Here is a 24,503-nt window from a genome sequence, read left to right as displayed (position 1 = left end):
GCATATTGCCCCAATTTCATTCTCCGCCACTGCAATGACGAGTGACAAACATATGTGTCAGTGGTGATGAGAAACAGCTGAAACCATTACAACTGAACAAAGCTCCAAGTCCTGATGAAAACCCTGTACTACTCTACAGAGAATTTGTGGCTGAGTTAGTTGTTCTTTTAAGCATATAAATCATAAATTCCTCAAACAAAAAACTGTAACCTGTAGTTGAAAGAAAGTACAATTCACACTCATATACAAGAAGGATATTGAGAATTAATCCCTGAAACTACCATCCAAAATATTTGACATTCATCTGTTGTAGAATCTTAGAATATAATCTGATCTCAAAAGTAATGTCGTATCTCGAACAGACTGACTAGCTACGTGCCAATCAACACGGATCCCGTAAAAATCAGTAACATAAAATCCAATTCACACTATTGTCATATGACATCCTGAATGTTATGGATCGAGGCAGTCAGGTAGAGGCAGTATTTCTTGACTTCTGAAAAGCCTCGACTCAGTATTACATTAATGAGTATTAGTGAGATACTATCATAAAGCGAATCAAATGAAATTTGTGACTGGATTGAGGATTTCCTGGTAGGGAGAACACAGTACGATATTTTGGATGAAGAGTCATTGACAGGTTTAGAAGTAATTTCAGGTGTGTCTCCCAAGGAAATGTATTGGGATCCTTTATGTTGGAAAGTAATAACATGGCAGACAATATGAACAGTAACCACGCACTTTTTGCAGATGATGGCATTACTTACAAATGAAGTAATACTTGAAAAATGCTGCATAAGTAATCAGTCAGATTTTGATAGATTTTAATGTGGTGAAAAGACTGCCAACTAGTTTTAAATGTTCAGAAATTTAAAGCTGTCCACTTCAAAAAATAATCTGCTGTATCTTATGAGAACAGTATTTATAGGTCACAACTGGAATCAGGCAACTCAATTAAGACACCTATTATCTTGCAAAAGCCTTCTTACAAAGTTTCAAAAACCAGCATTAAGTGAAGAATCTAGGAATTCATACAACCTCATATATATTACTTCTATAAGACCCACAAAGATAAGACTGGACTAATTACAGCAAGCACAAACACATTTATGCACTCATTCTTCCAAAGGTGTCGCGTGTGTGTGTGTGTGTGTGTGTGTGTGTGTGTGTGTGTGTGTGTGTGTGTGTGTACACTATGGGTAAAGTCACCCAAGGAAATGTAAAAATCATATCAAACAGCATGCAGCTTTAGAATTCCACTTCTATTCTTCTGTTTACAGAGCTTCACTCAAAATCTTACAAAACATAGCAGCAGACAAATGCTGGTGATCATCCAACATATCAAGGATAAACACAGTGAAGAAGATTTGTTACAGTCATGGCTGATGCCACTGTGAGGGCAGACTGTCCACAGCACTGAATACACAATAGTAATACTGAATGTTTCTCATGGTCATACATTCATCATTTTGCACCATCACTCAGGTGTTATGTCCAAATTTCTGCCTAACCATATTATTGAGTGATGCCACCTGTGAATGCAGTAAATGATTCTGGGGAAATGATAGGACAGCTCCTCTAACACTGTGGTTAATTACTTTCCACATTCTTCTTTGAAATTACAAATAAACTTCACTTAAATAAAGATCCACTTTAATATCATTAAAGTTTCATACCACTGGGGAAGGAAGATGACACTGAGAATACATGGAACTACACCTTTATCCTTGTTAACATGCTTTTAAGCAGTTACTTCACACGTCTACAAACTATTTTTATTTCACTGGAATTTAACAGGTACTTCATGCAGCACATTTTTTAATACATGCATGAGTTGGCATTGAGTTAGCTTGTATATGCACCATTTAAACTAGTCCCAAGATTGTACTAAACACAAAGATCATTTTATGATGTAATGGTCAACTCTTTAGACACGAAAGCTTATCACACTTGGTTAATAACCGCTATTTGTCCCAGGAATATATTTTGTATGAAGGTATTCAGATACTTGACACTGACTGCCACTTACAAAAGCATATGTTAACATACTGTGAATAATTTTAAAACTTTCATTAACGTCTGTCATACATTAACAAATTGTATTATAGACACATCAAAAAAGACATATCAAAATAAATACACGACTTAATAATATCCACTATTTTAGGTTAAGAACATTTTATAGTTACAAAAAGTACAAAAACTGTCAATATCAGTAATTTACTGCCTGACACTGTAAAAACATCAGTACTACAGATTTTCTTGCAAATGTTGATCAAAATAGAAATAGTTAAGTATGTACATCCAAGTACGGCCACTCAAAGACAGAATAAACGTTAGGTTATCAGTGGAATTACATTGAGCTATTAATTTTAACTAATTTTCCATACATTTTTATTTTCATGACAATAGGAAACGTTATGAAACCAGATAGCACACATTCCACTTCCTTCCTTCCTCACTCCCTGCTTTCATTTTCCTCCTCCTCTATGGAAAGAAGGCAACGAGTGTGACAGATATGAATATAAACTGTCTACTGTTAATTAACACACAACACACAACAGTTACAGCAAGCAAAGCATTACTACGTCTTTGTTCAGGAGTCACAGATGGAGAAATGAAGTACAAATAATTGTGAACATGAAAAACAAGGAACTGCAAATGCTGTGGTATTACAAGTATACCATTCAGAGTTCTATATTTTTCATGTCTTAGTATAGGAATTATTCTATGAACAAGTGGCAAATTTGAACGATATTTTGTTGCTGGTATTCATAAGTGCTTCACCAATGAGTTTCCAGCTACAGCAAGACTCTTTTTTAAACTCATTTACACACAAGATTCAGCATGCTCATTTCCTGTCACTGAAATTTGCAATTCTTTTCAGAAAACAACAATAAAAAAAATGTACAACTGCACTACACGATCCAAATGGAGTACTTTTCTACAGATTTCTCAGCATTCAAATAAATGTATGCACATAGTCTCTGCAACTGTCATTCACTAATAATTTTAAAAACCATGATAATGAAATGATGTAATAGATACCTGCATATGTGCCCAGTATATCAGAAGATTTCATGAAAAGGAAAGTTGCTACTCAGTATATAGTGGAAATGCTGAGTTGCAGATAAGCACACAAAAAGACTGTCACAACTAAGCTTTCGACCAACGATGCCTTTGTCGAAAATAGACGACAGACACATATACCACTCATGCAGACACGACACACATACACAACTGAAGCCACACTGTGAGCAGCAGCAGCAGTGCATGACAGGAGTGGTAAATGGGTAGGGGTAAGGATGGTGTGTGGAGGGGGAGGGATAGTAGGATAGGGGTGGGGGGACCATGAAGCACTGCTGGGTAGCATGCAGGGACAGTGCAGTCAGGTTGGACGGAGGGCAGGGGAGAGGCTGAGGGGGAGGGTAGCAGAAAAGGAGAGAAGTAAAAAGACTGGGTGCATTGGTGGCACGGTGGCCATTCATGCGGACAGACAGCTTGTTGGTTGTCATGCCCACATAGAATGCAGCAGTGAGTTTCGACTACCTTTCGTCACGGCCTGAAATGAGAAATGTCCTGCCCACTATCCTTCCCACCTCTCCCACAGTGGTATTCCGCCATTCACCAAACCTACACAATATACTCGTCCATCCCTACACACCCCCAGCTCCCAACCCCGTACCTCATGGTTCATATCCTTGTAATAGACATAGATTCAAGACATTCTCCCACCACCACCTACTCCAGTCCGGTCACAAACATCACCTATACCATCAAGTATAGGGCTACCTGTGAAACCAGTCATGAGATCTGCAAGCTAAGCTGCTACCACTGTGCTGCATTCTATGTGAGCATGACAACCAACAAGCTGTCTGTCCACATAAATGGAAAGCAACAAACTGTGGTCAAGAAACAAGTGGACTACCCTGTTACTGAGCACACTGCCCAACATAACATCGTTCATTTCAGTGACTGCTTTACACAGCCTGTGCCATATGGATCCTTCCCACCAACACTAACTTTTCTGAATTGTGTAGGTGGGAACTCTCCTTGCAATATATCGTACGTTCCCGTAATCCTCCTGGCTTCATCCTTCATTAGTGACTGTCCCCACCCATCCAGTAACTTCCCTGTACCCATTCCAGCACTACACAGCCCTCATTCCACCAATGCACCCAGTCTTTTTACTTCTCTCCTTTTCCGCTACCCCCCCCCCCCCCCCCCCCCGGACTCTCCATGGTCCACTGTCTAACCCGACTACACCTGGCTGCCCTACCCTCTCTCCACCTCGTCCCTGCACGCTCCCCAGCTGCACTTCACTGTCCCCAACCCATACCCTACTATCCCTCCCTCTCCCCACCCCAGTCTCCTCCTTACCCCCATCCAGTTGCCACTCACATCATGCACTGCTGCTGCTGCTCGCAGTGTGGCTTCAGCTGCCAGAGACCGCAGTCATGTGTGTGTGTGTTACATTTGCGTGAGTGATGTATGTCTGTCATCTATTATCGGCAGAAGCACTGTCGGCCAAAAGCTTAGTTGTGACAGTCTTTTTGTTGTACCGTTCTGCGATTCAGTATCTTCGCTATATAGTAAGTAGCAACTTTCCTTTTCATAATACTGTTACATTCCATCCTGGATTTTCAATTGTTTGATACTAGAAGATTTGACTGATAAAACAATTTAAACATAATGATTTCAGATTTTATGCCAATTTTCAACCCAAGCCCTGATGCTGGGAGAAAGGCATTATTCTCACACTTTATTATTGTGTTACACATAAATTCAGTCTCAGGAAAGGCAAGATATACAAAACATACAATGCACCTCATAAAAACATCCACATCCACAACAAAATACAACACAGTTAACAGAATAGGATTTGCGTTTAGTGAAAAATGAAACATAAATTTCAGAGGAACTGCTTGACTTAAAATACAGAACTAAATCTACGACCACAAATATACATCACATAAACATAGTAAGAAAGGAAGAGAGCAAATATTTTAATGGAGATTTACTGTAGTCTGTAAAATGATGCACATTCTCTTGCTACACACAATATTCTTTCTCCTGCAAAAAGGTCAGAAACAGTTACACAAATGTGCAAGAAAGAAGGGTTAGCTTTTAAAACATACCGATATTGACAGAGCTCAGAAGAATCACAGTGGACTGTAAACACCTGCCAACATTTGGAATGTCTGGCCATCAGGCAAATGGTCATGCAAGAAAAGGGTGATAATTATTGAACTATATGAAACAAACTTGTCATAACTTCTCAATAGTTTGTTAGGATGTTCAAACTGCACGGTTGGCCATACTGATTTACCAACAAATGATGGGAATTAGTACGCACTGTATGGTTTGGTTCAGTGACGATGGACACTTTCATTTGGATGGGTTCATCAATAACCAAAATTGGCACATTTGGGGAACTGAGAATCCGCATTTCGTGATCGAGAAGTCTCTTCACCTTCAATGTCTGACTTTGTGGTGAGTAATGTCCAGTCATGGAATAATTGGTGTGATATTCCTTGATAGCACGGTGACTACTAAATGGTACGTGAAGGTTTTGGAAGATGATTTCATCCCAATTATCCAAAGTGACCCTGACTTCGACAAGATGAGGTTCTTGCACGATTGAGCTCGACCCCACCAAAGGAGTAGAGTGTTTGATGTCCTGGCAGAGCACTTTGGGAACCACATTCCGGCTCTGGGGTACCTGGGGGCCACTGGCACGGCTCGATTGGCTGCCATATTCTCCGGATCTGAACACATGAGACTTCTTTTAGTGGGGCTATATTAAGACAAGGTGTACAGCAATAACCCGAAAATCATTGCTCAGCTGATATAGCCATTCAGGAGGTCATCGACAGCATCAATGTTCTGACACCTCAGCGGGTCATGCACAATTTCGCATTTGTCTGCACATCATCGCCAATGATGACAGGCATATCGAACATGTCATAACCTAAATCAGAATATCTGTACTGTAGTTTATAACTAATTTACGTTTTTTTTCATACAGTTAAATAATTGTCACCCTATATGAACACTTTTTTATACTGACCCAATTGGCCAACTGGCAATACCTTGTAAGCACCACTTTTCAGGATTAAAGGGTAAGACAGTTAATTGTTCTGGAAGTGGACGATAATCCTAGCTATCAATAACAAACAACGCAGGACTCTCCTTCTTCTAGTAATACTTTTGCTACAGTCCGTAACTTCGACAAAAGCAGTGGTTATAAAATGCACAAAAATAATTCAATTATTATTTTATCAGTACAAGTAAAAGTTCTTCTGAAATCAATGAGAATTAGTGAGCAGGAGACAAAGAATGAGCAATTGGATGTTTTCAGTTACTATGTAAAATCCCCAGTAACTTGTAAAAGAAAACAATTTTAAATCACATGAACAAAAGCAAGCAATACTCTACTGGCTAATCAGGTACATGCTTATGAAAAAGTGATTCACTCCTACAATTCTGACATAATTCGAAGTCATAAAAACTAGCAAGGGAGATCTAACATACAAAGATAATCAAATTCAAATTAACAGTATACGAACACACCAATGAACAGAATCCACTGGTTTGAAAATGTTAAGAAAAACAATAATTTTAATTAAAGGAATGGTCAAATTACTACTGCTACAAATTTGCAACACAACACAATATACACTAAATAGGGAAAACAACAGAAAGATCAATAAATTCATAACTGTCTTTAGTTGTAAATGTCTTAGGGTTTTCTTTTTTTTTTAATATCGCTTTTTTCACTATTTTCTGTGTACATCAATAGAAAATGTCACTACTTTTATTATAAAACACACGCACATACCAAATATTATTTGAATCCAGCACACAAATATCTCTGTTTTTACAACAACCCTATTTTTCTACATTAATAGTCACAACAGTCCTCAACATAAGCACCTTTAGGAAATGAGAAACATAATTCATTCTTCTTTCTTTAAAAATGCAGTATATCCAAAATAGATCTCTTGAAGCTGCATCTTTCTTACATCATGAGAAACTGTAGCAATGAAATGGTTCCTGTAAGAAATACAATGAGTCCATTAGTTTTATGGAGGTGTGATAGGTGCCTTTAACTACTATGAAAATGCTTTCATTCTTTTGCTGAGGTCAAAAAATAAAAATTATGGAGCAAGTCAAATACAGTTATATAGTATTAATAATGAATGAACAGATGACACTTATCTGTATATATACACTCACTCACTCACTCTCTCTCTCTCTCTCTCTCTCTCTCTCTCTCTCTCTCTCTCTCTCTCTCTCTCTCTCTCTGTGTGTGTGTGTGTGTGTGTGTGTGTGTGTGTGTGTGTGTGTGTGTGTGTGTGCGCGCGCGCGCTTGCGTGCACTCTCTGTCTCGCATGCGAGTGTGCACATCATGTTTAGGCTGTTGGTCTCCATTATATTCCTCCCATTAACTGATACCTGCTTTTTCATATTTATGCACATTTATATCAGACTAAATTATAATACGTAAAGGATAGATTGCTACCCACCACCCAGGGGAGATGTTGAGTCACAGACAGACACAACAAAAAGACTGCCATATATTTAAGCTGTTGGTCAAAAGGCCTTCTTCCAAAGTAAAAAGCGCACACACACATTCATACAAGCACAACTCTCTCTCTCTCTCTCTCTCTCTCTCTCTCTCTCTCTCTCTCTCTCACTCACACACACACACACACACACACACACACACACACACACACACACACACACGATCACTGTTTCTAGCCACTATGGTCAGACTGCAGACAGCTGTCAATGGTTAAGGTTAAGCACGCAGCATAGGGTGGGGAGGGGTAAGGATAGCAGGATAGGATTGGGGAAAGTGCAGTGCTGCTTGTGGAAGCATACAGGGACACGGTAGGGACAGGTATGGCTGCTACGTACAGTCAGGAGGATGGGGCAGGGGGGAGGCAGAAGAAAAGAGAAATTGAGAAATGGGGGAAAAAAGACCAATGGGTATGTTGGCAGAAGAGGTGGTAATGCAGTGCTGGAGTGAGAGCAGGGATGGAAATAAATAAGTGAAGGACAGGGACTAGCAAAGGCCAAGGCCAGGGGATTTATGGGAACACAGGGAGAGTTCCCACCTAAGCAAGTTTGCTTCAGTTTCACAGCCTGCACCATATGGATCCTTCCACAGCCTGAAACTCCCCCCTCCTTCCAAACCTCTAGCAGCCTTACTCTGTCCCTGCACCCTGCATGCTCCCACAACCAGCACTACATCTTCCCCACCCCTACTTTGCTATACCTCTGCCTCCCCACCTCATGCTTGCTCCTTACCCCTACCACTCACACCAGACTGCCACTCCTACGTGGCACAGTTTCTGTCCACAGTCTGGCCACAGTGGCCGGAGACAGTGGTCACTTGAGTGTGAGTTGTGCTTGTGTGACTGTACACGTTTTCTACTTCGGAAGAAAGCCTTTTAGTGGTAAACTTAAATGTATAGCAGACTTTTTGTTGTACCTACCTGTGATTCAATGTCTCCCCTATATGATGAGCAGGAATCTACCCTTTTCTCAAATTATTTTATTTTATTATTCAGTGAAAGAAAGATTAACTCTCTTGACAGTTTTTAACTTGGTTTTAAAAATAGAGTATCAACTGTATTTTTTTGGAATGCATTAACAATGCCACATAAATAATTGACCTCCAAGCTTCAATGCACTGGAAACTGCAGGAAAACTGTACAGTTACATGTATCAGTATGTTTAAAAAAATATGCCAAAGAAAATGGCAAAGAATTATCACAAAGTGCAGTGAAACAACACTCTCTAAATGCCATTCTCTAAACGAAATTTTGAGTTTCTGATCGCTAGAATGAAAGAAGCCCAAAACAGAAGTGCTTTCTTGGCAAAAATGAGCTCAAACAAAATAGAGTGTAGGAACTAAAAGTATAACTTTCAACGAATTTAAAAGGTGGTTCCAACTAAGTAATTATAAAGTACTAAAATAGGTTTTTTTCCTTAAGTTTGATTTTAAATATGATACAATTGTGATTTTTCAAATACACAGTTATATTAAGATATTCTCATCACTCCTCCAATCTTTAGCATCTCCTAAATTATTAAAAACATACTGCAAACACTCGCTCAAACTCTCTGTGTGTTCTGGCACAGAAGATCAATATATTTCTGAGACTTGTTTCAGTTTCATTTATAACTTGCATCGATTGCACAGGCCCAGACATTGCTATCAGTACACTGTCAATCACAGATGCTGAAGTAAAAAACTTTGTCGATTATCTGAAATACAGTTGGAATTGAGTATACAATTACAAATGTCATTTGTGTCTAGCTCCAGCAATTTCAAAAAGTTACTTTTTTTCATGAAGGCACAAATACCTGAATTTTCTATCTCTTGAAATTTCTCCCATTCCTTATTATCACATAACATTAACTCTTGAATTACTGTGAACAATTTCCTAAAAAAATTATTAATGAACGGTTCTAAACTTTAAGTACTATAAGAGTTACATTCACGCTAAAGTAGAGTAGTTTGACAACAATACATACTGCTCAGCCAATAGAAGAGTGTACCATTTCTTGCTTCATAGTGTATGGGAGAAAGATACCTTGGTAATCTTGAAGCCATTCAGAAAATAATTTGTTGACTGACTATATATGAAGTAATACTAAAATAAATTGTTTCATTCTTGGAGAACTTTGTTAGCTGTGACAGTTGAAATGACAACTCATAGTATTGAATAGTGAGAATGATTGTCTATGAGGGAGCTTCAGTATCAAGTCTAATTGCTCTGATTTTTTTTCTTTTTTAACAGCAAACCTCTCTAATGATGCTCAATGCCTTTCTCACAGCATCTACCACAGGAGTTTGCCAACCATCCCTGCAACGACTTACCACCAACATAACCAAAAATGTGACCAAATGTGCCACTGTTTCTCGGATTCTCTGTATCTCCTGCAGTAATCTTACTTGTTAGGTGTCCCAGGCAGCTGAGCATACTCAAGAAACAAAAGTGAACAAGTGATTTGTAAGCCAATTCTTTCATATATAAATTACATTTTCTCACAATTTTTCCAATGAATCTCAGCCTGGCATTTGCTGTCCTAACAGTTTTATGTGGTCGTAGAAATTTAGATCACTCCAGACAGTTACTCCTGGAAATATTACAGTTGTTACAGTTAACAGTGATTTATCACCAATAGTGTAATTGAACAGTAATAAGTCTTCCCTTCTATTTATACACTGTATGATACACTGATTTACATTGAAACTAATCTGCCAGTCACTGCAAAAAACACCAATCCTCTGCAGGCCTATCTACACTTCACCGCATTGTTTTGGCATTGCAACTTTTCTATATATAATGGATGACACATTGTCATGTGCTCAACAGTATAACTATTTCAAAATATTCATTATAACAGCCTCAGTTTCAATTGCTCACATTTGGTACCCATTTTAATCAATTTTAATGGTCTTTTCACATCTGATTGGTCAAGAACCATGAGTGAACAGCACTATGGTGCACTTGCTACATCATCAGTGGCATCCAGCACTTCACTTTCCTTCATCTGACAGCCTCAGCCCCAAAGAGCTCCACAGAGCCTTTGACATTATATACCAGTTCATATTCTAGCCAAGGCACAAGTCTCAACATTTCACCCAAATGACAAGATGGCCAGCAAAGAGTTCACTGTCCACCTTGCAGGGAGATTATTTGGACTTCACAGAACCCAAAATACCTAGTAATCACGCTTCATAGAGAGCTCAGCTGTCAAAATCAAAATGCAAAATAACATCCCGAACTCTGTGCCACATCATAGGGATCAACTGCATCAACACTCCATACTTCAGCTCTGGGATTGATTTACTCTGTTGTGGAATACTGCTCTCCAGATTGGATGAACAGTACTCACACAAATCTTGTCAGTACACAACTCAACAATACCATGCATCTGGTACCACCAGACCCACACCCACTTTCTGGCTACCCATACTCAGCCACATATCACCTTCACCCCTGTGCAGGAAAGTACACTTGTATGGGAGTACAATCAAACAACAGAAAAATCCTAACCACCTTGTTCACCCAGACATTCCAAGGACCGGCAAAGGTACGCTTCGCTCCCACCACCTACCTCTGGGAACCACTAGAATGTTAAGTGGAAATCACTTTAATACTGACGACTGCTGGAGACACACATGGCAGATTAATGCTATGACAGACCAACTTAAGATTCCAAGGATATTGACCAAGCCACTTGACTTTTAATTGCCACGCAAGATGTGGTTGATATTCACCTGAATAAGAACTGCCACTGGGAGGTGTGCTGAGTCTTTGCACACATCTGCTGGCCTACATGTATTCATAACTGCAATAACTCAAGGGAAGGATGAATCTCTAAGTGATCACTAATACATTGGCAGTCATTGGGAGCCACATTATTAACTTTTTAACTACATGTTTGTTCATTGCATTCACGAACTGTCAGTTATGTGGTTGAGCGGACATGTAGGCCACTAATCAAATACTTATCATCCAATTTTACAAAAACTACTTGGTGAAAAAATTTGATTCTTTCACATCCTACAGTAATATATCTTCATCTGATAACAAACTGAATTGCTTTTCGTTACTCATCTTAAGTTACCATACTGCATCCAATGAAGTAAGGCATTGCACAGTATTTTAAAATTTTCATAAAGGTAAAGACAATGAATAGATTTTGGTATGGTTTGTTTTATGTTGTTGACTGCAGTGAATGAAATGTGGCGAAGATATCGAAATTGCATTTAAAGCTCAGATTAGAGAGATATATATCACTGTTCTCAAGATATTGTTTTTATATCTATAGGAGAGTTGCACGAATTGTCAGCAATGTACTTGAGTGGATGTACCGAACACTATTAAACATGTATCATCCAGTTTTAAGTAAACTATTTGGCAAAAAAATTGATTCTTTTGCATCTTATAGTATATCTTTGTTTGACAAATGATGGGGTTTCCTTTCGTTATTTATCTTAGTTATTATGCTCCATCAAAGTTTTTTGCAAAGGTAAAAACACGTTGCATGGACTATGCATATGGTTCATTTTATGTCGCTGATTGCAGTGTATCAGATCTAGGTAATACGTTAAAATTGTATTTAAAGTTGAGAGCAGACTAATATACATGGCCATTCTCAAGATATTTGTTCTTATATCCACGAGAGGGTTCCGCAAATTGTGCCCAGTGTTCCTTCCGTGCGGAATGCCAATCATACTATTTGCTATATTTCATTAATAGTTCAAGATACAGAAAAGAGGTTTTTTTTACAAATGACAGCATGCAAAGAGTTGTTTACATTGCTGTCTGATTAATACTCAAAACACTTTTACCTATCAAGATATAGATGGAACAATGTTTTTTTCAATGGAAAGACGTACTTCTTTCAACTACATTTCATATCTAGTCCAAAAAGAATATTGTGCCATTGAACACATTAATATTTACAATATTCTATGTGGGATACTCATCTTTAATCGAAACCTGGTTTTTGTTATGTCAAAAGATATAACCACTAAGAAACTAAATGCTTTAATTATTTCAGTCTCCACTGAGATCTTTTGTTTAATTACATCCTTTAGAACACGTTACAGCAACATGTAATGATATCAGCTAGCCAAGCAGTCTTTCTAGCAACACTATTGAAATAATTTTGTGTATGGAGGTGTCTAACACTGCTTCAATTTCTTTTATCCTGTGATGCCAAGTACTATGTATAATTGCCTGCCACAGTCTTCATGGTTTCTTTCTCTGTACAACCTCAATAGCGTGTAATTTTCTCTGTCAAAAATGAAGATGAAAGCAGCAACACAAATACGATAACAGTAGCAAAAGCACACAGGCCGAATGATCGAATGATGGAAAGCTGCTGAACACTCTGGGTGGAAATGCAGCTATTGGGCGACTCCACCTGGCCACTAAGTGCCTCCTGCATTAATGCATCCGGAGCAGAGATCTGAGCGGCCGGCCGTGTTAACACATCAGGAGCACAAAGGCAGCAGCAAGTGGCTGCACATATACATGTCTACAGCACCAGATGGCAGCATCAAAGGTGCACGTAAGTGGGTCCAAAGCATTTGGGGACAGCAGCTGCCACATGCGTTAACACATCTGGAGCACAGGGTTCACGTTGGTTATTCAATGGAAAGAGAGATAAAGAGTTAAATGATGTAGGAACAACGAGAAAATACTGCAGTCATGATGTGGAGGAAGATCTATTATATGAAGCAGAATTAAATAAGACTACCACTGAAAATCCCAACTTGTAACAGAAGTTATACCATTGACGCTACACGCGTAACATTGTGGTTATTTTCCAAACATATAGATCCCACATCTTGAAAAATCATCCAAAAAGGGCTTGCAAAGTATGTACAAAAAAGAGTAAAGGAATGAAACAATGTGGGAATGTAAAAACAGTCAAGTTGTGTTACATGTACCTCACTGTTTCGAAAAATATCACACAGTTGATTATTTTTAATTGTCCATAACTGTTGACAAAGGTAAATTTAAAAGCTAAGCAATAATTTACAAATTGTTAATACACATTACCCACTTGCAAATAATAAATAATTTTTGTTCACTGACGAATTGGTCATATTTACTTCCCAGACATCCGAAAATTACTGGTTGTGCCCAAATGATGTTTATTATTTCACAACATTTGGCGCTGGTTCAAGCACTTGGCAGAACCGTTCACTAGGTCACGACCAACCTCCTTGCTTACTATAGCCCAAGCAATCAGGAGATAGTGGGTAAGACAATGGGTTAGAACAGGCTTTTCTAACCGAGCTCCAGGGAGCCGGAGTGCTCACTGCGACAGCTCGGAGCCCGCGTGGAGGGAGAAAGCGAACTCACTGTCCCCTGGCCGTATGCAGCCGCAACTGACGCAATAATCCATGTTCAATGACAAATATGACTAGCCGCGGGAGCCCTGTACACCTATTGGAGGATACTTTTCAATTCATTGAGAGGGATGGTCGTCCTCAGTGTCTTGTATGTCATAAAGTATTTAATTCCGCGAAGAGGTACAATATACAATGACATTATACACGTCTTCACGCAGCGCACTACGATCAGGTAGAAGGAGTTGCACGCAGAGAACTGGTAGCCAGGCGTAAGAACGACATACCAGGAGACGTAAGATTAAAAACGGTTTCGTAATACGGAGGGATCAAAACATGCAACATAGTTTGTGTTCTGTAATGCGTTTATAATTTTCAGGTGAATGAGAGCGGAGAAAACACTACTGAATCTGCAATTCGAGCAAGCTACAGGGTCGTACACATCATTGCGACGAGTGGCAAGCCATTTTCGGTGAGACCACTCATAAAATCTTGCATGGTAGCAGTTGCAGAATGTTTGTTTCCAAGGGAGGTGCAGGCAATTGAAGGGGTTTGCCTGTCAAAGCAAACAATGTCTCGTCGAATCCTGGACATGGCAGCGGATTTAGAGACACAGCTCAGGAAAAAGGCGGAGAGCTGTGTTGCATTTTCGCTAGTGCTTGACGAAAGCACCAACACATCGGACTCTGCTCAGCTTACAGTCTTTGTGTGTGGTGTTGACATGGAGCTGCAAGTAACTGAAGAATTCTTGGATGTGGTACCACTTGATTGCACCACAACAAGACGTGACATTTTGAATCAGTGGACAATATGAATTTGCCGTGGGATAAGCTCCATTGTGTAGCGACAGACAGTGCACCACAAATGATCGGGCTTCACAAAGGTTTTGCTTCTCGTTTGAAAAATAAACTCAGCGACGAATTCGGGAAAGACATTTTGATTCTTCATTGTTTTATTCACCATGAGGCACTGTGTGCTGAAACAGTAGAGCTAGGTGGCATAATGAAAGTCGTCGTGAAGTGTGTGAATTTTAGCGGCGTCACGATATGAATCATCGCCAATTCAAAGGATTCCTGAAAGATATGGAAGCAGAGTATGGGGATATACTTTACCACAGTACTGTTCGTTGGCTGAGTAAGGGAAAAGCTTTTGATGTTTTCTTTGCCATTAGTGAGAAAATATCCCTTTTTCTTGAAATGAAAGGGGAAGAAATGCATTGTCTGAAAGATATAAAATGGATATCAGACCTGGTGTTCCTAGCTGACATAACTATGCATCTGAATAATTTAAATTTGTCATTGCAGGGCACTGACATGCACGGCCCGATCAAAATGTTCATGGAAAAGATACGTTTATTTGAGAGACAGATGAGTAATGGACATTTAACGTTCTTCAATGGTCTTGCTTCTTTAAAACTACCTGAAGGTACTACTTTCGGCGATTACCAAGCAAAGTTAAAGCAACTCATCACATCATTTGAAACACGATTTCCAGACCTCACTAGTTTGTAAATAGAACTTAAAGTGTTCAGCACTCCGTTTTCAGTTTCCCCCGATGACTTGTCATCGTCACTTCAATTGGAGATTATTGATTTGCAAAATTCAACTTTGTTGAAAGAGAGGTACTACAACACGTTGGATTTGTAACGATGGTATCGTTCATTACAGCAAAAAACATTTCCCACGTTTCACAACAATGCCACTCAGATCATGTGCACGTTTGGATCTACATATTGTTGTGAGCAGCTTTTCTCAGCAATGAAAAGAGTAAAAAGTAAGGAACAATCGTTTCTTCAGGATGCAACAATGAAGGCCATCCTCCGCATTAACGCTGCGAACACTTTGACGCCTGATATTTCCGATTTTGTAATGAAAAGAAAATGTCAAGCTACAAAGGCCCAATAAATTTAGTATGAAATATCTTTAAAAACAGTTGTTTCTTATTTATTTCCTGAACATTGTATTTCCTGCTGTAGCATGTCACCACGTCTCAGCAGCTAATAGTATGAGGTTGTCGATCTTGTAAGATGCAGGTGTCACATCAAAACGTTTGCCTTGCCGCCTGCCTCAGCCAGCCGTGCCACGCGCTGGCCAGCTTGAATGGTCACAGCGAGCGACACGGCTCCCTGGAGCAGGGAGCGCTCTGCAGCTCAGCACGGAGTCGACGAGCTGGAACAGCCTGGGTTAGAAGAATCAAAAGCCGTAATTGCCCAAACCAGAACCTCCACAAAGCAGCCACTCCTAATAACATCCACCACATTAAAGTTGGTGATTTAGACTTGCTCAACATTTGATAATATAACTATTTTTAAGTAACCTGTCTTTGTGTAAACTTTCATGCTACAAAGCATGATTTCAATACTATAAAGACAGGACTGTGGGTGAAATTTTAGTTACAAAGAATTTATACACATGTCATAAGATGTACATTGGAATGATGCACAGTCCTGACATTTATAACACCTACACAACTTCAATGGCAATGGAAAAAGGTCACTGCAACTTGGCACTTGTGAAGACAGTCTTTTGCTAGCTAGGGTTTTAGGGTGCCAGGCTAGTGAGTGTCGGGAGATGAGCAGTGAAATGGTCACATGTGTGGACTTGGAAATTCAGGTTGCAGGACTTTGAAATATTTCACATGATGCTGGACTATGAAATATTTCAATAGTTGTTGGACTCAGGGAACTTCTGCTAGTGTACTGTGTTGTGGGACTTGAAAATACTCCAACTAGAGTCCGACTTCAAATATTTTCGACTTTCATCACACTTTGAAATATTTTTAACAGTCATTGAACTTTAAAAACATTTCCAACAGCTGATGAACTTCAAGTTATGCAACCACTTAAGGATTTCGATGTTATGTAGACAGCTCTGGACTCTAAAATATTTCTGAGGAAATTCACACTTTGAATGTCTTATGTGAAACGGGGACATGACAGGCAACTGAACATTTGTGTACTGATCAGCAGCCATTTAAACTAAATGTGACTCACAACATGACTGACTGTGAAATTCATTAATCAGTGAATTTGATACATTGTTTTATTCAAGGAATATCTCTCTAACAGTATTTTGTTAAGAGAAGGCATCGCTGTTGTATAACTTGGTGACTTTATTCGATTTCAGCGGGTATTGAAATAGCAGTGCACATCTCCCCTTAGGGACCCCTAGACACGTGTACATTAAGAGTTACAAACAGTAATTTTATTGACTTCCAAGAGAACGACAGAGTCACAAGACCCTGCAAAATAAGTTACTTACATTATAAAATGATTAACTGTCCTCCAAACTCTGTACCAGCAAGGCCACGGCAAATCAATGTGAATCCTCTCACAATTTCTTGTAGCTTCCGCTTGTTGGCTCTTTCCCTGTACAGAAACAGTAAAAATACATTCACATTAAAAAATTTATTGCAGAACATATATGCTATAAGATCCTTAAAATATTTTGGAAATATGCTAACTTCGATTGGTGCTTTTCATTTTTTTCTAAATTGTAACTTACTACAATACTGCATTTTGCCGAAGGACAACTGATTTCAGAAGGAACACACAAAATTATGACCACAGTTGGTTGTACTGCTACTGCGTAAAATGTAATACCTACTGTTAAATTTATATTAATTACAGTGCCATAGTGCAGTTAAATGGAATAGGTTGGGAGGACAGCTGGAAACTGTGTTATTCATACAGCTTTTGTTATGTACACACCACATTTCAAGGCATACTGGTAAGTACAGCAAACAAAATCAATAGTTTGATCACAGTAATATATTTCCTTTTGAAATGTGTTGCATGATTAGAGGACATACTTCCTTATATCAAAACTCCCACTCCCATCCTCCTCCTCTCCACAGCAACATGAAAATAAGCTGCTTCTACTGTAATTCTGAAAAGATTAATGACTGAACTGGAAAAATATGAGTTTACATTTTGTTAACACTGTGGCAGTAGCATGTAACAACACTGTATTAGTGTATCAACATTCATAAAATAGTACAACAATCTGTAATACCTCGCAACTAGCATATAATCCTGTACCAGTTGCAGGATGCCTATCTAATAATTTCCAGGGGCAACATAAATCTGATTTTCAATATTTTGTGTAATTATTGGCCAAATTTAAAATGCTGTCATAATCTACTCATTGAGAGGCATATTAAACATTTATCACGATAAGACAAATATTACAGTTGGAAACTGTGTGTTTGTATTGAGGTAGCATAACTAATGGTGTGAAAATAAAAGGATTTTATTCATCCAGTATTTGACAATGAGAGTACTTAGTGACTTCCAACAAAAATTAAACATAACTTCAAACATTTACAAAACTTTTTCTCACTGACATTACCCACAAAATGATGAAAGGAAAAAACTTTATCACTTTCTACATTTCTGCTCTTCATACAGTACAACTTCAACATCAGGCAAGACAGTTGAATTTATTACTTCTTTACTACCAACTCTATTCCCAGCACAGTTTGCAGAAGGTATCCTGTACACCACTGAATGTACCTGCAAAATTATATCATTGTACGATACATAGCTTGTATGATATCATAAACATAACAATGTGTGAAAAACTTGCTTTTGCTTAAAATGGAGCATACATTACCCAGAGCACATTCATGCAGTGTTTCATAATGAGAGCACTTAGATACTCGCAACGAACTTTAAGTGTAAGTTCAAACTTTTCCTAATCTTTTTCTCACTTCTGTGCTTAAAGTAAAATATTTAATATTTGTAAGCTGTTTCATGCACGGGAGTTTGATTCTTTAAAGAATCAAGGGTTTATTGGTACGGGCTTTTTCAGTACGAATTAAGTGAGTCATCTCTTCAAGACCTAAACTATTTACATTCTACCACAACTTTCCAACCATGTTAGTACAAATATACATCAGTAGTCAAGAAATGAAACATGGATGATATTTCAAAATATTCAGCTGGGATGTAAATTTTAAGATTTTAATAGACACAATATCACAAACAAATTTCTAGCACAAATAACTGAAAATTTAGTGACTCGTACATATCTCAAAGACTTAAAAATTATTCAGTGAAATTAACTTAATACCACATACCTCAAAACCATCTGTACAAACTGTGCTCTTGCATTCTGACTCACACCATGCCCTGGGAACTCAATTGCTGACACATTGTCAGTAAGCCATCGAGCAAACATTTCCGTTTGTTTTCTGTTGAGCATCATTAACAGATCAGCCAGATGATCTATCATGGTTCTTGGGCAGTTTCCTCCTGTCCATAACACAAAAACTTGAAATAATACTAATAATAAATAACAACAAGATCATCATCATCATCATCATCATCATCATCATCATTAACAACAACAACAACAACAGTAACAATCTGTTGATGGAAAGGTAAAAAGTTGTTAGAAAATGAAATTTTCCATTTTAAATTTATTGTAGTTTGGTTGCACTGGCCAACAATGAAAATGAACCAAGATAAGTCTTGTGCTCCACATATATGTTGCAACGCATGTTCAGTTACGCTGTGAGAACGGCTGAAAAATAAGAAACCATCCATGGCTTTTGCTGTGCCTATGGCTTGGCAGGATCTTACAGATGACTGCTTGCCTACACCTACAAAGGAAGTGTTGTCTATGAAGAAAAGACCAACAGTTCATTTCCCAAATCTTCGATCTGCTAATCAACCCATTCTGCATTCAGATAGTTTACCAGTTCCCACTTCACCTGAAAATTATGTGTTTGAAGTAGAAAATGAAGACAGTGTGGACCAAGAAGAAGAACAAAACAAGCCTTCCACATCTTGTGACCCTGATTATGAGGGGAAAGATGATAAACTGCACACACTGAGTCAAGTAGAATTAAGGAGAAGGCAGAAATTCTTGGGTGTCGACTACAGCAATGGAATCTTCTCAAAAGTGATGTCACAGTATCACAGTACAGAAAAGTCACGTGGAACTGCTTCCCTTTTTGGAGAAGCAAACAATCTTGTTGTTTGCCACAATATAAATGGCTTGATGAAATCTTTGAATTTGAACCATGATCCAACTGGATGGAGGTTATTCATAGTCTCCTCCAAGCTTAGTTTGAAAGCTGTCCTGCTTCATGATGGCAGCCCTTCTTCCTTCTATTCCTGTTGTTCATGCAGTTCACTTGGATACATATGCAGGTATCAGCCCTCTTGGACTCAATAAGATACCATGAATGCAAATGGAAAATCTGTGGTGATCTAAAAGTCACTGCTGTACTCTTAGGGATGCAACTGGGGTGCACAAAACATTGCTGCTTCTTATGTAAGTGAAACAATAGGGACAGGAAATTGCATTATATTAAAGCAAACTGGCCAGTACGAAATCTTGACCCTAGTGAGAAAAATGTCATTGCCCAGCCTCTCTTGGATCCGAAATATGTTCTTCTTCCATCCCCCCCCCCCCCCCCCCATTTCTAACTAGGTTTGAAGAAAAATTCTGTCTAAGGTATCAACCACGAAGGACAGCCTTTAAGGACATAAGAGAGAAATTTCAGCATGTCCCTTAAAATCCATTTTCTCTACTGCCACCTAGACTTTTCCCCTCGTAGTTGTGGAGCTGTCAGTGGTGAACATGGAGAAAGATTCCATCAGGACATTTCTGTTATGGAACAAAGATATCAGGGCCATTGGAATGAAGCAATGCTTGCAAATTACTGTTGATCTTGATGTCAGGGTGCTCCGGAACACTTTTAGAAGAGGCAAGCAGAAAGGCAACGATCTCATGCGGCCACCACATGATTTTCTTCAGACCCAACCATCTGCGAGGTATTCTTCCAGCAATTTAGAATGCTTAAAATGCAACTACAATTTTCAAAAATTCCAATACAATTTCAATGTTGTTAGGATATGTAATTAAAATGTATCTTTTTCTCTTAATCTGTTAATATGAAATACTTGCACCTAATGTGTATCACAGAAACTAGAGCTAAAGAAAATGTTTCATCATCATATTTGTTTTTCTTGACCCAAAACTAGTAAGAGTTGGCTCATGATGTGCAGGAAACCTTCTTCTTCTTCTTCTTCTTCTTCTTCTTTTATCTGCCAGTGTTATCAGACCAACCCACAGAAGCTTGAGATTTTAGCTAGTACCGACTCACAATTTCTTTTAAAACTTTAACCTCTTCATGAATGTCAAAAATGCCTGGATCAGATTGGGCATTAAGCTGAAGTCAACCCACTCATCCTTTCAATGAACAGGCTGTAAACAAGATTTCACCAACGCCTAACTACCGTAGTGCCATGTGGAGTTGCATGACTCACCTCCAGAGATCATGTGTGTGTGCTGTCACATATGGCCAAAAGATTGAGCAGAATGCAAACTGTCGAGCAACGAAGCACTGTTTCCTGATGACAAAATATTGTAACAAGTAGCATGTATTTACATAGCAATTATTGAGTTTTGGCCCATATAACTGATTTTGAGGGTAGTATGCATAATTAAATGGTGAGAGGCTGGCGAATTATGTTGCTGCACAGCTCATCACCTAAGGACACTGAGATAAAACTGTTCACTGATGGTATGACTAGTAGCTGGTCTCTAGGTTCCCTTACGAGAGCACTTTAAGAGAGCATAAACTTACATGATAAAAAGGTCAAGCTGCACAACTGTTTTGCTATTCATAAACCTGGCACAAGTGACGACACTGCACAGTATATAAAAGCACCTACGTAAGGTGCTTGACAAAAGATGTGCAGTTCCAGCAAAATTGTGTGTGTCCGGCCACTGATACTCACTCACAACTATGTCTGTAGAGGTGTCACCAAAAGAACACACGAAAATTGCAATGAACGAAAATGAGATAGTTTAGCTTCTATTTGTGCCTTAGCAATGTCTTATGTTGAGAGGGCTTCTGCGGAGTACCTCTACCCTGGATTTTCTATGATGTCTGCAGGACATCTTGTTGCTGCACATGTTTTCTCTTTAAGCAGGGCTTCCAGCAAGAAGTTCCCAGCAGAAAATTATGAAGCTGTACGTCAATAGTAGTTACAGAGATTTTTCCATATTTTTCCAACTTTTTAGATCGCCAAACTTTTCAGCAATATAGCATGTATGGGAGTACTTGGGTGTAAAACCTAATGAAACCACATACTGAAAGTTATTTACAGATGCTGTTAAGAACACAGGGGTGGACACTATGAAGGCTATCTTCCAGAACCAATATGCCCAACTAGGACGCATAAAACTCACTCCATGTGAACATGTGTTGCAAAGTAAACCATTTATTCCTCAGAACTTGATGTATTGAAGAAAAAAATCCAAATTCTGCACTGAGTATGATTCTTCTTCAATAATAAGCAGCATATTGTTTTAGGTAAATAGAAATAGTCACAAGGTAGAGGTGGGCAGATATGGTCCACTGTTGTGATAATACAGGAACACACATTGCCTGACAAAAAAGTCAAGCACCTAGAAGACATAGTCAGATTCCAAAGTAGCTTCTCATATGTACACACCCTTGGTTGGCATGTAAATAATAACAGAAGCAATTCTCTGCACCTGGTAAACATCCACCATCATGCATTAGTGTTGTTCATGTTTAGTGATGTTACCAGACCTGGTAGGGTATATAAGGGGCATGAACAGCATGTGATGTTGAAAGATCACTGAAGGACACAGAAATGCCAAACACCCAAGTGAGATAGTAATATCAGCAATGACAGGGTTTGAGAAAGACCTCATTCTGGTTCTCTGTTTGACCAGCTGGTCAAATTGTGCAATATCAAGATTTTTGGGACATTCAGATTTGACGGTAACCCAGTGTCGCAGTATATGCAAATGTGTTTCACATCAACACCTGCCATCTGAAAACAAGAAATGGGCTTCCTGTAACATTCTGTGTCATCCTGCATCATTGGTGAGAGAGCAGCAGCAGCTGCCAAAGTAGGAACTACTATTCCATGCATAGACCACTGTTAATAGTACAACACCAATGTCCGTGTCTAAGGGTGCTGCATTGAGTTCATGCAATAATCTGGACAACCATTGTCTGTGAGTACAGCAGTGACCTGGGGAGAGGTCCCATTCTTCCACTGTTTTGGAGAGGCACAGTGAAGTTACTTCTGGCATCACGGTGTGGGAAGATATCCGGTATGACTTCTGGTCACGGCTGGGGGTGAGAGAGAGAACTCTGATGGCACAACAGTATGTCACGGATATTCTGTGTCCTCCAGTGTTACTTATCAGGCATCAGTATCATGGTATCATTTTTCAACAAGACAATGTCCATCCACACATGACACATCTCTCTATGAACTGTCTGTGTGATGCTGAAGTCCTCCAGTGTCCAACATTATCCTCAGTTACATCCACAACTGAACACGGGTGGAACCAACTCGTACGGCAATGCCAGTGCCAGCACCCAAAATATCGAGGACCGATTACAACAGTTGTGGGCTAGATTGCCTCAGGTGAGGATACAGTGGTTTTATGACACCGTTCCCAACTGAATCAGTGCATGCATACAGGTCAGAGGAGGTGCAACTTCATATTTATTAGTGGGCTCATACTGCCAAGTTCTTTGCAAATGTAACTCGAATTTGTAACGGCTGAAATAACACCACTTACCCTCTCAACCCATGAAGTTTCATTTTCTTTTCTCCTCCCCTTCTGAGTGCTTCACTTTTTTTGTCTGCCAGTTTACAACTTTACAAAGTAAGCCAAATACCCATCATAAATGAAATATATTTCTCTACCACCTACACATAAATAATTTAAATTGAGTCCTAGGAAAGGGCTAAGAACATTCTGCTAAAAACATGCTGCTATTCCATGTTACTGCTGGAAACAAAACTATACTATTTCCCTAGTACAATTATTACTTTTCAATAATGAACAGGACCTAATTTACATTGAGTAAAAATGAATGTTTTTGTCTCCTGTTTATAGGTGGCCATGCCACTCAACTTTTAATTTTGTGACTATAGATGTTAATTATTATATCATCCAGCTTCGAACAGTGTTCCGATAAACACTGTATTTCCAGTTTTTATAATATTAATAAACACACAGTACTTCCACTCACTAGTGCTAAAATAGTGGACGAAAAATAGTATTAAATTTATCAGGAGAATAAATGTACAGCATGAGCAGCTATGACTAAATATTTTTCATTATTACAGAAACCACAAACATATAAATATGTATTGACATTACCTATGCACAAAAGAATTCTCTGTACTAGTGCTTCGCCACAGTCATTGACAATGGTAGAGAAGTGTACATACTCCCAACTTTGTTTAATAAAACATTTAAGGAATGTTGCACTAGATTTCAGCACAGGAGTCTCAGGTAGCTGCAAGCTTTCAATACCTACAAAAACAGAAAAAATAGTGTACACAAAGTGTTCATCATAACAATTTATTTTATTAGAATTCTCACAATTTGCTAAGCTCTTTGCAAACCTTAATCTTTGGAGAAGTGGTTATACTCAAAGAAATTAAAACATAGTAAAACTGTCAGCTACCTACTAACCTATAAGACTGCTTGATTTCTTAATACGTTATCATGCTATGGAGATCATTTGGCATTCACCTGGCATTTGTGGGAGCTGTTATACCATGAATAAACAAAAATGTTTTTTTTGCCTAATT

General features: G+C 38.7%; 1 protein-coding gene across 4 annotated transcripts in view; it reads right to left on the bottom strand.

The window, feature by feature from the left end:
* Positions 1 to 1,660: 1,660 nt before the first annotated feature.
* Positions 1,661 to 24,503, bottom strand: part of LOC126297609 (importin-13) — a 182,395-nt gene continuing 159,552 nt past the window's right edge. For 2 of the 4 annotated variants that reach the window (XM_049988611.1, XM_049988612.1), the window contains exons 15-18: positions 24,067 to 24,222; positions 18,974 to 19,148; positions 17,155 to 17,261; positions 1,661 to 7,056 (exon numbers count right to left, since the gene is read on the bottom strand). In XM_049988611.1, the coding sequence (XP_049844568.1) occupies positions 17,156 to 17,261; positions 18,974 to 19,148; positions 24,067 to 24,222 (437 nt within the window). In that variant the 3' untranslated portion in view covers positions 1,661 to 7,056; position 17,155. Of the gene's footprint in view, positions 7,057 to 17,154; positions 18,408 to 18,973; positions 19,149 to 24,066; positions 24,223 to 24,503 lie in introns of those variants that run through there. The other 2 variants (XR_007552550.1, XR_007552551.1) reach the window with 2 other exon arrangements.

The sequence above is a fragment of the Schistocerca gregaria genome, chromosome X, assembly GCF_023897955.1.
Source record: "Schistocerca gregaria isolate iqSchGreg1 chromosome X, iqSchGreg1.2, whole genome shotgun sequence".
Classification (NCBI taxonomy): Eukaryota; Metazoa; Arthropoda; class Insecta; order Orthoptera; family Acrididae; genus Schistocerca; species Schistocerca gregaria.
The sequence above is the reverse complement of the archived record's forward strand: the minus strand, read 5'-3'. Positions and strand labels throughout refer to the sequence as shown.